At 33.6% G+C, this 14,121-nt stretch overlaps 1 protein-coding gene across 2 annotated transcripts; it reads right to left on the bottom strand.

The window, feature by feature from the left end:
- Positions 1-414: 414 nt before the first annotated feature.
- Positions 415-6,619, bottom strand: LOC110599593. Of its 2 annotated transcripts, none has more exons than XM_021757323.2 (5): positions 6,172-6,619; positions 5,864-6,060; positions 5,217-5,315; positions 2,159-2,232; positions 415-716 (listed from the first exon to the last, which is right to left on the bottom strand). In XM_021757323.2, the coding sequence occupies exons 1-5, from the start codon at positions 6,467-6,469 to the stop codon at positions 491-493; spliced, it is 894 nt and encodes a 297-aa protein (XP_021613015.1). In that variant the 5' UTR covers positions 6,470-6,619; the 3' UTR covers positions 415-490. The 2 variants fall into 2 exon arrangements, with proteins under 2 accessions (XP_021613015.1, XP_021605727.1); XM_021750035.2 differs by having other exon boundaries at positions 5,864-6,069; positions 6,172-6,615.
- Between the last annotated feature and the right edge of the window lie 7,502 nt (positions 6,620-14,121).

Raw genomic sequence — 14,121 nt, 5'->3', positions numbered from 1 at the left:
TTCGATAGGTGGTTTACACTTGCTAGATAAAAGTTTCAAACAGCTGTTATTTAATTTATACAACTACTGTTGTTTCAAGATGAAGAAAATATATACATAAATATATTAATCATTTTACATAGTATCAGCAATACCGATATATAATTTTGCCTCCCATCTAATAGTTAAACTAAGCAGAATATAATTTTACTTTAAACTTCGACATAGAATTTGAATTATCGTCGCTTTTTATTTTTTATTTTTTATATTTGTAAAATTTGTTAACAGCTCAGAATAAATGCAGTCTTTGAATGTAGATTGTCAAAATTCCAATAGATCTTAATTTTTTCAAAGTTTTAAATTTGATAATACATTTTAATCTTGCCAACGCGATATCACAGAGTCGCAAGTGGAATCTGATATGACAAGATTCAATTTCGGAAACCTTTTTTTTGAGCAAATACTAACAGTTGACGAAACAATTTCAAGAGGTAAAACCATGTTTTCAAAATTAATACAGATCCAGTGACTCGAGCACCCTGCGAGCTTGGATATGCAAGGCAGTTAACCTCTGCTCCGGGTCAAGGGTTGAGCCAAATTGACTCGCAGCCCATATCAAGGAAGCCGATTTTTCACCAAGTAGTCGCCTTATGTCTTCATGTATGGTAACCATAGGAGGCGTTTCCCTCCCATTAACATGTCCGATGAGTAGCAGCAAGAACTCCCCGCATTTTAACCTAATGAGAGGCAAAATCATGCTTAGCAGTAAACTTGGAATTGCAAGGTATAGCTCAGCTTTAGCAAACAGAACACGGGGGAAAAAAAATTGCTTTTAGTTCTGGCATTATTACTGAAATCTCAAGGACTTCCTACTTATTAGCTGCAGAATAGTCTATTTGACAGCCACAACTCACCAAAAGGAAGTCTTGTCTTCAAACACACCCTCCCTCAACTACCAGCAGACAAGTGTTCTTTTTTTTTTTTTATTGAAAAAAGAAGCTTATAATAGGAACTTCGTTGTTGTGGGTTCCATAAATTTCAGCTGTTCAGAATTTATATAGAATTCATGCCCCTCCCCTTTTACATTGTCACAGATATTTAACTTTGGTCACAAACATGCTGCCTCTTCACTTCTACTCACTATATCCGGCCCTGTCTCATATACTTTGTTTATAAAAAAGAAATAATAAAAACACATTGAATCCAGTAGTTCTTTCACTCTCTCGCCTTCATCAGATGCAAATGAACCATATCACAACTAAATAAAATGAGTTTACTTCATATCCTAAGCAATGAACATGCTTAATGCACACACTTTACTTACCTCCATTTCAAAACCAATGACAAATCCAAAACTGAAAAAGAAATCAACACTAACATTAACAGCTATAATCTAATTCTCAAACATCAGCATGCACCAGTGAAACCAAAGAAGGCCAAAAGAAGAAGAAGATCACTCAAGTCTTCCAAAACTCCCACCTCTCAGGTGCTCCAGAACTTTATTCCTTTTTGTTCTCTATTCTTAAATTTCATAGGACTGATGTTTTTACTGTCTTATAAGATACCTTACTGGTCGGAAACTAAGCTTGAATTTAGAGATTCCCTCTATTTTTTATAAGATTCTCTCTACTGATTGCTAAGCTTGAATTTAGGATAAACATGTTGCTTAAAATATACATTGGGTGGACTCAAAGATTGAGTGGAGAAACATGTTCATATAAATGTGAAGAAATGTAACTTGAGTTATTTTTTTTAATATGGCTGTCATTAAGGATATCTTTTAGATTGATTCAATTAGGTCCTGCTAAAGACAGGGACATGCTCTCATATGTTCAAACAAAAAATGAAAGAGGGAGACATGATCCCATATGTTGATTAAAAAAAAAAGTTGCTGAGAGGAAGTGCTCATTAACCACACGGTTGATGAGGACAGTTTAGTTACCTTATCTATGAATTTATTATAGAGCTGTTAAAATAGGAGTGCCCTAAGTAATAGTGCGAGAACTTGGGGGGTTTTTGGGTATCAATGTGTGTTTACTGGTGCTAACCCACTAAGACAATTTATTGGGTATATGCTAAGTTTCCCTTTTCCCCAGTGGTATTCTTGATATTACATATAATAGATCCATTTTGTCAAATAAGTAGAAAGAGTATTGAGATGAAGAACAATCATGAATACCTGAGATTTTCATCCACTTGCTTGTCTCTAATGAGCACTGTCACTTCCTCAATACCATTACAAACCTCAAAATCCTGTGTATACATTAACACACAACAGAAATGTGAAGCAGATAAATCAATTTTTTTAATCAATTAAAGATTATCATTCATTTTTGCAGAAAAAAAATTGGATATCATTAAGGTGCTTAAGTTTCCAAGGTAATGATATCAGCCTTAGTATCTCCCTTAAAGCTTCTGCACATGATTATGATGAACCGAAGTATTTAAGAGCAAAGTTTCATTGTGCATTGTTTAAGTACAATAAATAGGCTATAAGCAGCTCCAGGAAAAACCAAGCTCAAGGATAAAGCATATCCAGAATTTCACTGAAGTTGACATGGGCTGTACTTGAATTCTTAGTGTAGGACAGGTCAAAGTTTGGATGCTGTAGGAATTGCTATTGAAAAAAAACACTTTTTTAAATATATTAGTGAGAGGATATTAAAAAATGCTTTAAAATTAAGATTGACAAGTTTCAGTCATATAAACGCTAAAATAACGAAACAACTTTTTTCAAACTATTTTTTCAAAAGCATCTGAGATGGTGCTTCCATGCCACAGAATGCAGTTGAGAAAACAGAGTTCATAGGCTAGCTGGCTCACTTCCTGCTGGATCGATGGCAGAGAATAGTTATTGTTAGGATCCTTAGAAATGGATCCATCCTATGGGTCTATCATTGGAGTTTCTTGGAGATGAAATTTTCTTTTTGCAACTTATGGTTGCAATAGAACAGACTCCCTAGAGAGAACATGAAAATCTCGAGTTGAAGTACTAAAAAACTTTGAAAAACTTTCTCATAATTCTTTTATTGTATTGCTGCACTCAAATACAAGTGGGAGACATAACCATCCCTTAAATACAGGGAACCAGCAAGCAACACCGTGTATCATCCTCCTACCACTAAAGAAAAGCAAAAAACTAACTTGCATTATCCACATTATGGATTACCCACTATGAACATGATTTAACTAAGAATATGACTTTTGAAAATGGGCCAACAATTAACAACTTAAGAAAATGACAACAGAAACCTAGCAATAACACTGAAATCTCAGCAACACGTGACAGCATCAGTTGTCACTTGTAGTTGGATCTTGTGGAGGCTAGGTCGGCTAACAAGTTACTTCACCATTATATTAAAAGAAGCAGTAGTCTTGAAAATCTGTTTTGGCCCTCAAACTACAATGCCAAATAGGCACTTTGTGATCTAGCCTATGAAATAGGTCCAAGTTCAGCTCTAAATAGGTATACATCAATTGGCATAAACAACTTTTATAACCAGAACCAAAATTAAGTTTCAAGCATTAGTACTTTTTGGTATGAAGTTGCATAGAAACCTAGCCCATAACAGGAATAGGATCCCATCAGACTTAGAAAACTTAAAATCTTAGTCACAAAGCAATTTCTCTGGAAGTAGGGAAGTTATAGAGAAGATGAATAGGCTCAAACAACTTAAACATCTACAAAACAACTGCTGTTCACAGCAGTGTCATAAGCTTTCTGCAAAAAGAGAATTAGATCCTGGTCTTCATTTAATTCACTTTATTTGCCTGTTTAGGCCTTAATTTTAGTTAAAAAACTTCCAGCAACTTTTTCTGATTCTAGGCCCAAAAATAGGAATGCCCATCCTAAGTATATCAACTTGGATAAGCAACTTCTATACCCAGACCAAATTAAGTTTCACACATCAGTAATTTTGGTATTAAAATTGCAAAGAGACCTAGCCCGTAATAGGTGATCCCAGAAGACTGACTAACTTAAATCATTTAGTTTTAAAAACAGTTTCTCTGGATCTATGGAAGTTATAAAGAAGATGAATTGCCTCAAAACAACCTTACCATGCACACAGCAGAACTGCTGTTCACTGCAGCGGCAACCCTTCTGCTTCAAGAGCATTAGATCCTGGTCTTCATTTAATTTGTTTTATTTGCCTGTTGAAACCTTAATTTTGATTAAAAATTTTCCAGTAACTATTTCTCTATTCTAGCCCCCAAAAGTGGGAACATTCCCATCCTATGTCTATCTATATCAATTTGGATAAGCAAGTTCTGTAATCAGAACCAAAATTAAGTATAATAGATCAGTAAATTTGGAGTTGAAGCTGCCAAAGAAACCTAGCTCATAATAGGAATAGGATAGTTTTAAAGCAGTTTCTCTCTGGGCCGATGGAAGTTATATAGAAGATGGATAGCATCAAAACAACCTTCCCATGCACAGCACAACTGCTGCTCATAGCAGCAGCATAACCCTTTTGCTTAAAGAGCATTGCATCCTGGACTTCATTTACTTCATTTTATTTTCCAGTCAAAACCGTAATTTTGATTGGAATTTTTCCAGCAACTATTTCTCTGATTTAGGCCCATATTGGGAACATTTCCATTCTTAAAGCAAAAAGAAACATTAAAGTCCTTCCTTAAAGAAAGCTATAAAATTTCAAGTTCCCTGGTCTCCAGTTATCTATAGAAAATGATGGGAGAACTTAGTCAACAAACTACCAAGTATGTAATCTGAACCACATTTTTATTCTACACAAAGAAGATTGTAATACAATCAGAAATACTCAAGTAAACTACTTGGATTGGCTCTAAGAATTCCAACGTTCTGCCTATACTCCATGAAATACTTAAAAACCAAATTATTGTTCTGAAATCAACTGTTACAATAATATTTTTTTCATGAGATTACAAGAAATCCATTGCAAATGTGAGAGCAACAATTCTTGCCAACAAGTAAACAATACATGAGATTCAGCTTGAATTCAAAGCTAAAAATGGACATTTACTTGCAGGACATGAAAGCAATAAAGAAGCTCCGTCTAAACAATTTGACCAAGTATGAATATGAATAAGCTTGTAAACTTAACCCATTATAACAGCCAAGGGTTTTCTTACAATTTTGCGGGAAAACAAAATATACGCAAAAAACAGAAACTGATTGGCTTTAAACTGAAGTATAACCACAGAAAAATTACTTGATTAAGAATAGGCTTCAAAGTTCAAATAGGAAAAGTAAATACCATTTGATTGGATGATGAGTCCAGCATTATTGAGATTAGAGCATCCAAACAGGCACCTTGCTCCGATGCACCTCTAGTTGATAATATATGCAACAAAACCTGTGACTCAGAGATTTCCAATCAAAGTGGTCAATTTTTTGAATGAGCCCATCTAACAAAAAACAATAGAGATAAGCAGAACCGAAATTTGATATTATTAAACGCCAAAGAGACGATGAGAAATGTAAAGATGACAACAAGATTCTCGTAGAATGAACATTTCAAGCAGTAATTGTACTTTAGAACATTGACTTTATGAAATTGATAGGTAGAGCATAGTGCACCAACAGCAGTTTCGATTACTGATAATGTAGCTACCAAATGACAGTCTGTTACCAAATGCTAAACAAGGTGGCCAAGTAGGTCCTAAGCCCATGATTCATTTCATTATTCATTTTTCAAGTTCCATTTTAGAGATATACCAGACGAATTGCATTGTCCATCAATGGAAGAATGAAAATAGACTACAAGGACTACACAGATCCATTAAACAAATTCAATCCTAATTTTTAATATGTAAGATCAAGGATCCCATACATCTAAAGGTTCCTAAAGCAACGAAATAAGGCAAATAAACATGAAATAAAATTTACATCTATGCATAGCACCTCAATAGCCTTGTATTTATGAGCCAACACCGTGCTCTCACTGTGGAGAAGACAGCAACCTTCCAGAACTCGAAGTGCGAGCGCAACCTCTGCACCCGTTGAAGGACCAGTAATATTCAGAGGCTCTACCCCGAATATATGATTCAAACTTTCCACCTTGTCATCCTCTGAATCCTTGAGAGAATGTCGAAACAGCACTGGAACCACTGACCACAGCCGTTCAAAAATTCCCAATCATAATGGAATGTCCTTTTTTCTCTCAATTGAGTAAGTAAAATTGAATTGAATTGACTTTGCAGGAAGCAAACCTTGAAGTTCAGGAATAGATTGGGTTTGGCAGAAGAGGTTGATGGTGGAGTCGGACTGAACAACAGATCGGAGGAAGTTAAGAAGGGAGCGGAGGCCGCGGACGCGGAGGAAGGAGAATTCAGCGCTAGCGTCTCTGAGGCTAGTTCGAAGGGCGAGGGTGACCTCTCTATACAAGCGCTGCTTGTTCAAAGAGTTAACCAACTCCTCCACAGCGGTGGCCGACGCCTGTGCCTGAGGATCTGCCTCCCTGGAGCTATCATTCAATCCGGCGCTCCATAACGGCTTCTTCAGATGCATCGCTGCCTCTGCACTCGTTTGTATCCAGTCGGTTTTCTTTTTTTTTTTGCGAGTTAGCTTTTTGCTAAGGGTTGGAAAGATTGTCGATTTGGGATTGGGGAAAAAATTTTGGACAGCTAAAAATGGTACCTGCGTTTGTCAATGTGGCACTTGTCAAAGGGGTGCCCTAACGCTTCTTTGATAATTATAGTGGGGATTTTATAAAATATTTATCACGTTATTTATCAAAATACTGTTAAAATTTGCTTATATATTAATAATATTTTATAATAAATATATATCCACAATGATTTCGCTATTTATTACTGTAGTACACGTAATATTTTTTTAAGTAATTGATAGAAAGTAGTTATTATATGATGAATTTATATATTTATTTAATTCTCATCTGCACAATACCAATTATGTATATAATATAATGCAAAAAGGATATTTTGTATATAACAATCAGAATTTTTACGAGAGTAATTTATTTAATATGAAATTAAATATCAATATCGTAAAATTATTGTGATATTAACATCAAATATTGAATAAATGCATTGCGCACTTTATCGTATTTGTGGAGAGAACAATATAATAACTATTAGATTAAATATAAAATTTTTAAAGACAAAAGCAACATAATTTTTAGATGATGGGAATTTAAATCAATATCAAATGTACTACAATATGATGTTATCAAGCGATTGTACATCTGATATTGAAATGTCTGATAAAGATTAGTATTTGTAATTATGTACACAGACCATTAAGTGTAACCTTATGTATTTGTGTATGATTTATTAGTTTTATAAAAGAGTTATTCAGTTACTCACACATTGATTAACAACCAAATATAGTGACATTCTTATTTCTATTGAAAAGTGGCATTACAACGTCGCATTACTCATCATTGGACATATCAATATCTAATGCGTATATTAGAGATGATATTACATTATTTATCTCCACTTCCGATAGTGAGCGAGCATTAGCATGTGTTTGTTCATTAGCATGTGCTTATCATTGTGAGTGACTCACGCTTGACAATTGTGGCATTAAGCTTAGGGCAATCAATCACAAGGTTTTGTAACTCTTTAATGCAATAAGCCCATTTACGACATAGTCCGGTGTAATACTCTCGCGTATGAGTTTGTCTCTCTTTAACATAATCGTCATTAAATGTAGACAACATCTATAGTCGACCATTCCTGCGATATGAAGAACTACCATCCATTGTATTTGTGCCAACATCCTCAATAACTGTATAATTCAGTATATATATAGGAATTTTTTTTTTACCGACAATAATTGCAATGTGACTTAACAGTTCACTTTCATCTTCCAGGAATCAAGGCACCAAAAATAATATTTGCCATGTGACTTAACAGTTTAATTTCATCTTCTGTCTTTATCATTTGCACCAAAAGAAATAATTGATGTGTGACTTAACAGTTCACTTTTATTTTCTGTCTTTATCACTTGCACCAAAAGAAATAATTGTCATGTGACTTAATAGTTTACTTTCATTTTCTGTCTTTATCACTTGCACTAAAAGTAATACTTGCCCTCTGATTTAACAGTTAACTTTCATCTTCTATCTTTATCTCTTGCACCAAAAGAAATACTTGTCACATGGCTTAACGGTTCACTTTCATCTTCTGTCTTCATCACTTGCTATTCAAGAGAAATATTTGCCATGTGAATTCACTTTAATTTTTTAACTTCTTATTCTTCACCAATTATAGCAAAAGTAATAAGTGATACATGAATCGACAGTTCTAATAACCATTTGTAGGAATGGAGGCCCCACATGACAGTAGAATTTTCATCAATCTATAACCATGTAATACTTCAGTGCTACATTTGCAGCAGTCTTATAAGTCCTAAGTGGTGTGGAAGGAGCCACATGATGTTGATGTAATCACATGTTGATAATCTGCTGGCGTATTATATGGTCACGATATCAATGGCAAACTCATCTCATATCTTCATGCTAGTAGATTTTATGGAGCAGTTTAACTAGGTTTCTTCCACTTAAATCACCACCTCATCACGGCATTGGTTGAGTGATGAAAACTAGAGATACATACTTTCATGCCATCTCATGGAGAGTGTACTATTACATTTCAGGATATGGGAATGATATATGGATTGCCTATTAATGGCAATATTGTTACTGGGTCTATAGGACAGTCTTGACAATTATTATGTCAAGATTTACTAGGGTTGGTCCCTGATCGAGATGTAATGAAGGGCAATTCACTTGCACTAACCTGGTTGAGGGATAACTTTGACCACATTCCAGATTACACAAATGATGTTACTATTCAAAGGCATGCCAGGGCATTCATCTTACGGCTAATAGGTAGATCACTGTTTGTAGATAGATCTGCTCACAGGGTCTATCTAATATTTTTGCCACTTCTAACAAATTTTAACACAACAGGTCAATATAACTAGGGTGCAACGTGCCTTATTTGGCTTTATAAAGAGCTATGCAGAGCTACATCACTATAGGTGCAGTAAATGGGCGGCGCACTGCATATTTTACAAATTTGGGCCTGGGATAAAAATAAAAGCAATTGTGCTAACCATCTTCCAGATAGATTCAATTTCAGATACACCGATAGGCAGTCGGTTAGTGTTCTACCCTAATATAATACAGTTTTATTTTACTTAAATCCAACATCTTGTTAGTAATTTAAAACAATATACCATATAGGTGGAGTAATGCTAGAACTATTATCGAAATTACAACACATGTGCTAGTATAACTTTGGTACTAACTAGACCGCATGGAAGCCGAAAAGGTAATTATTCTTAACCTTTTAATTACATGTCAATTCCAAATAATAAATTTTAACCTTTTATATTATTTTATCTACGCAGTTTCTATGAGAGCCATACTCTAATGATGTGGTGGATGTTATGCCAGATTATTGTCTACAAGGAAGACAAATATGGTGATCGATTGTGCCACTTATTTATTTTCATATTATAGAGTGGTATCAATCTGACAGAGTGTTACGACAATTTGGGTTAGCTCAACCCGTTCCACCACCATCACGTCAAACGAATATTATGCATGGAATAAAATTTACATCTTCGGCCACAAACTGGATGACCGAATACCGACACTAGATAGCGCTCTGGGAATCAAGGCACTAACAAATTGTCGACAGTAATTCTCTGATCCAATCTTTACATATTCATTCACAATATATAGAATGGTACAGAAGAATTGCACGTCGGTTGGTATTTCAAAATGGTGCATTAATCTGCACAGTGATAACATTGTATTTCTTTACTTATTACAAAAATAATTACAATACTTTAGTTTTTGGATTGATATCTTATTAAATACATTTTATAGGAGGATAGTCTGGAGAACTACCACTTATGGACTAGTGAAGTTCGTCACCCGACAATGGATAAGATTGAAAGTACAGTCAATTTGATGTTTTATGCATTTAAAATGTTTGATCACATTTTTCAAATACCACCTCCACAGCCAACCCCACCTTCCCAACCGCTTTCAGATGATGTACATGACACGCTTTCAGCGTCTAGAAACTCTTAACAACATCCTCGCTAAAGTACTAGGCCTTCAAGGGGGACGGAGATTCCACGACCTACGCCAGACCCCAGTGTTATGCAGAAATTATCACCAGTTGCATTCTATCCATACGGTTCATACATATAATTGGGCCAATCTTCACACATGCCCACTTATGGAGATGATTATCAGAGTCAGTATACAGAATGGGCACCAAGATCTTTTTCTATGCCTTTTTAGTCATTTACTCTAACTCCTTATAATTACGATAAGACTGAAGGGGAAGGCATGGCTAGCACATCGTTTGACTTCTTCTCTCCTGCGTAGACGCATACTTCATCACAGTTTATTTTTCTTGTATTCCTCCAATAATCATTGGATGATCCCTTAAACCGACTTAACTTGTTTTCTTTAGATTTCCCTGAGTTATTTTTTTCAACCCCTCATTCAGGGGATGTTAGTTTTGCAACTCAAGATCCAGTTATTGGGAAGAGTTTAAGGTCTTAATCTCAACCTCCTGATTTAAATCTATCCATGGTAGACGATGATGTTGGAGATTCTGAGGAGAGCCAACAAGAGCCATCATTTGATGGGTGTCGATACAACATAAGGTGCCCTCAAGAGAAGAGACCACGGCAGTATGGTACAGATGGTCATCTACATAGTCATCATTAAAGATTATCCAGAATATTATTATTATGAATTTTATATAATTAAATTTAATTATTCTTATTATTATTCTTATTTATTAAATTAAATTTATACGGATCATTATTTTTATTATTATTTTTTCATTATAAATTTTTAACTTCATCTAAAAATTAATCGAAAGTATGAAATAATTGATAAATTAAAATTTTAATACATATAAATGACTAATAATATAAATTTATGGCTAGTAATATATTAAAATTTGTGGAATTTAAGTAAATTTTAAGTTTAATAATAATTAAATATATTAAAATAATAATTAAATATTTTAATTTTTTATTTTTATTTTTAAAAAACTACAAAATAAATTTCATGATTTTCTGCCGTGAGCAAGCAATCATTAGAGTTTGGTGCTTGTTTAATGTAACAGCCCGGACGTGATCCCCGGCACTGTTACCGTTCACGGCCCAGGGCTATCTCTCGCCTGGCCTCTTTGCCACCTCGGGCTTTCCACTGGCGTCGTGAACAGCTCTTAACATCCATTCACCCCTCACGGGTTCCTGGCAGGATTTGTCCCCTTGGGTTCTTGCATCGAATGCATCCTTCCCCAAGTGGATTTGACCCAAATTTCCCTTTGGAAATTAGGTCGCCTCCCCCACTACTCGAACCCTTGACCTCCCACTTTAAGGGAATAGTCTGGTGAGAGTGGGAGGTCAAGGGTTCGAGTAGTGAGGGAGGCGACCTAATTTTCAAAGGGAAATTTGGGCCAAATCCACTTGGGGAAGGATGCATTCGATGTAAGAACCCAATGGGACAAATCCTGCCAGGAACCCGTGAGGGGTGAATGGATGTTAAGAGCTGTTCACGACACCAGTGGAAAGTCCGAGGTGGCAAAGAGGCCAGGCGAGCGATAGCCCTGGGCCGTGAACGGTAACAGTGCCGGGGATCACGTCCGGGCTGTTACATTTAACAAGTGCCAGATTTCTTTAATATTATAAGAAAACAATTCATTTAACCGGCAGAGAATCTCTCTATCAGTTGACAGGGCTGGTACTTGCAAAACTCCAAATGTGCAAAATATTTTTTCTCAATCCTAAATTGACAAATATAAATCTTCAAAACTCCAAATGGGCAAAAACCCCATTCCTTGCATATTTCTAAGAAACCATATTACATTCATGAGAAAAGACGGCAGGGGTTTTTATTTTTTGCCCGATGCTCAGAACTTAAACATAAAAGGGTCCAAATTAAAAAAATAAAACCACTGCCTAAAGTCTACAAGTAGAGTATTGGCCTAAGTCCATCATCCGAGAAACCTTGGCAAGTAGTTGGTCTCTGACTCCAAAAACCATGACATGATAAAAGAAGGAAACCTTGAGTGCCGCCGTACCAAGACACGAACAACTGTGACATGCATGGCTTTAAGCCTATAGATTCTGTCCAACAGGGAGAGCTAAATTTATTGAGCTCCATGTAACTCTTTCTTGTACAACATGTTAGAAAAAAAAATCGTATTGGACACTTGTTCTTAAAAGATAAAATAGGTTATTAGAATTTATTTTTAATTTATAATCAAATAGAAAATATAAAGAAAGGAAGTAATAAAATAGAAAATGCGAGTATTTTTCTTTCTAAAAGTGTAGTATATTTATAGTGAAAAAATTAGTCGTACTGTTATAACAATTATTGAGATAATATAATCAAATCTGCACTAACAAAAAAATCTCATAAATAAAATTTTTAATCACTATAAAATTTTATTTGGTGAGTTTAAGATTTAGTGTATATGTTTTTAATTTAATGTCTTTTGGATTATGAATCAGATCTATATTAATAAAACTTAATATACAGAGTAATTAGTGAAACTTTTATTTTTTATGAACTAAAAACTCTTTTTGCTAGGCTAATATCCCATTAATCTCATAACATTCTATAGATTTTATTGTCAATATTATTTTGCGCTATAAATTATGTCACAATCTCATAGAAGCGGCTCCATTCCATGCTTATATAAATGATATTATCGAGTGTATATTGCAATTTATACACCATCCATAGAGGATACGAATATCATTAATATTTTTTAGTTCATCTCTTATCAATGTACTCTAACACTTTTCACTCTATAGAAAGAGTCAACGTTAAATAGTATTAACAGAACTAACAAATGAATTGTTATTACTCATATAAATATTTTTTTATGAGATTTCCCATCACAAAAGTTGAGTTCCTCTCACGGTTGATTTCAGATTAACTAAGTCTCATTCCGCTCAACGTTTCATTTATTAATTTTTGTCATAAAGATTTAGTAAAAGAATTGGCTAAATTCACTTATGACTTCACATGATTAAGAGAAATAGTTTCATCTTTTAACAACCATTTAATCACATTATGTCTTAAACGAATATATTTATTCTTACCATTAAAAATTTTATCTTTTCCAATAGCTTAGTAATAGTTGCATTGACATAGATGATGCTGGTTTTATTTTTAACGGAATATTTGCTAAGAAATTTCTTAGCCACTTAACTTCAATTTCAACGTAATAAACTCTGACTTCATAGTAGATTTAATAATGATAATTTATTTAGTTTATTTCTATATAATTGCTCCACTATCTAGATTAAATAAATAATCACTAGAGGATTTTATCTTATTTGAATTTAAATTTTAATTAATATCACGGTATTCTTCAAATGCAGTGGGACATCCACTATGTAGCGTAATGATTATAATTAAATTATGTGTATATGTACTCAATCTACATGGCATAAATTATATTAAATCTGAAAAATTTATTAAATTTAACAATCTCCTAATAATATGTACATATTTAAATTAAGCAAGAATGTCACCTTTATTTTTTTTTAATTGAAAATTAGCATTATAAAGTTTATTTATTGGTTTGACATTTAAATATCCAAAAATATTTAGAACTTCGTATCATGATAGAATTGTACATCAAAATGAGGTTATAACCATATGAAAAATTAATTATATATAAAAAGGATAAATAAAAAAATAAAATAACTGCATGTACGCAGTTAAAAGAATATATATGAATTTATTAATAAATAGAGGAAAAATTAGTTATTTAGTGGTATCCTGAATTAAAAGTAAGATTCAAAAGATTGTAAACAAATAAAGTGAGGTGAAACTATGATATCTAAATTAAAATTAAAATTAAATTTATTTAAAAATAATAAGTCTAATTTTTAAAAATAAATCATGATTTTTTTATTCAAATAGATTTAATCTCAAATTAATTTTCATATAGAGAAACTAAGTTACATTCCTAATGTATAATTAACAATGAGTAAGGTTATAATTTATACAGTCCATATTATAATCTAATTAAATGAGTGAGAATTTATTAATTTTCCACTAATATAAAATTTATATATAAAATGAATAGTCACATGTATTTAATATTTTAATACAAAGACTGCTTTATTTTTCT

Source organism: Manihot esculenta, chromosome 1, assembly GCF_001659605.2.
Source record: "Manihot esculenta cultivar AM560-2 chromosome 1, M.esculenta_v8, whole genome shotgun sequence".
NCBI classification, from domain to species: domain Eukaryota; kingdom Viridiplantae; phylum Streptophyta; class Magnoliopsida; order Malpighiales; family Euphorbiaceae; genus Manihot; species Manihot esculenta.
The sequence above is the reverse complement of the archived record's forward strand: the minus strand, read 5'-3'. Positions and strand labels throughout refer to the sequence as shown.

Excerpts from the sequence above, each read along its gene's own strand:
- LOC110599593 (XM_021750035.2), bottom strand. The coding sequence starts at position 6,469 with ATGCATCTGAAGAAGCCGTTATGGAGCGCCGGATTGAATGATAGCTCC. Across the intron at positions 6,070-6,171 it reads ATCTATTCCTGAACTTCAAG|TGGTTCCAGTGCTGTTTCGA; the intron begins GTTTGCTTCCTG and ends GGCTGTGGTCAG. Across the intron at positions 2,233-5,216 it reads ACTCATCATCCAATCAAATG|GATTTTGAGGTTTGTAATGG; the intron begins GTATTTACTTTT and ends ATGTATACACAG.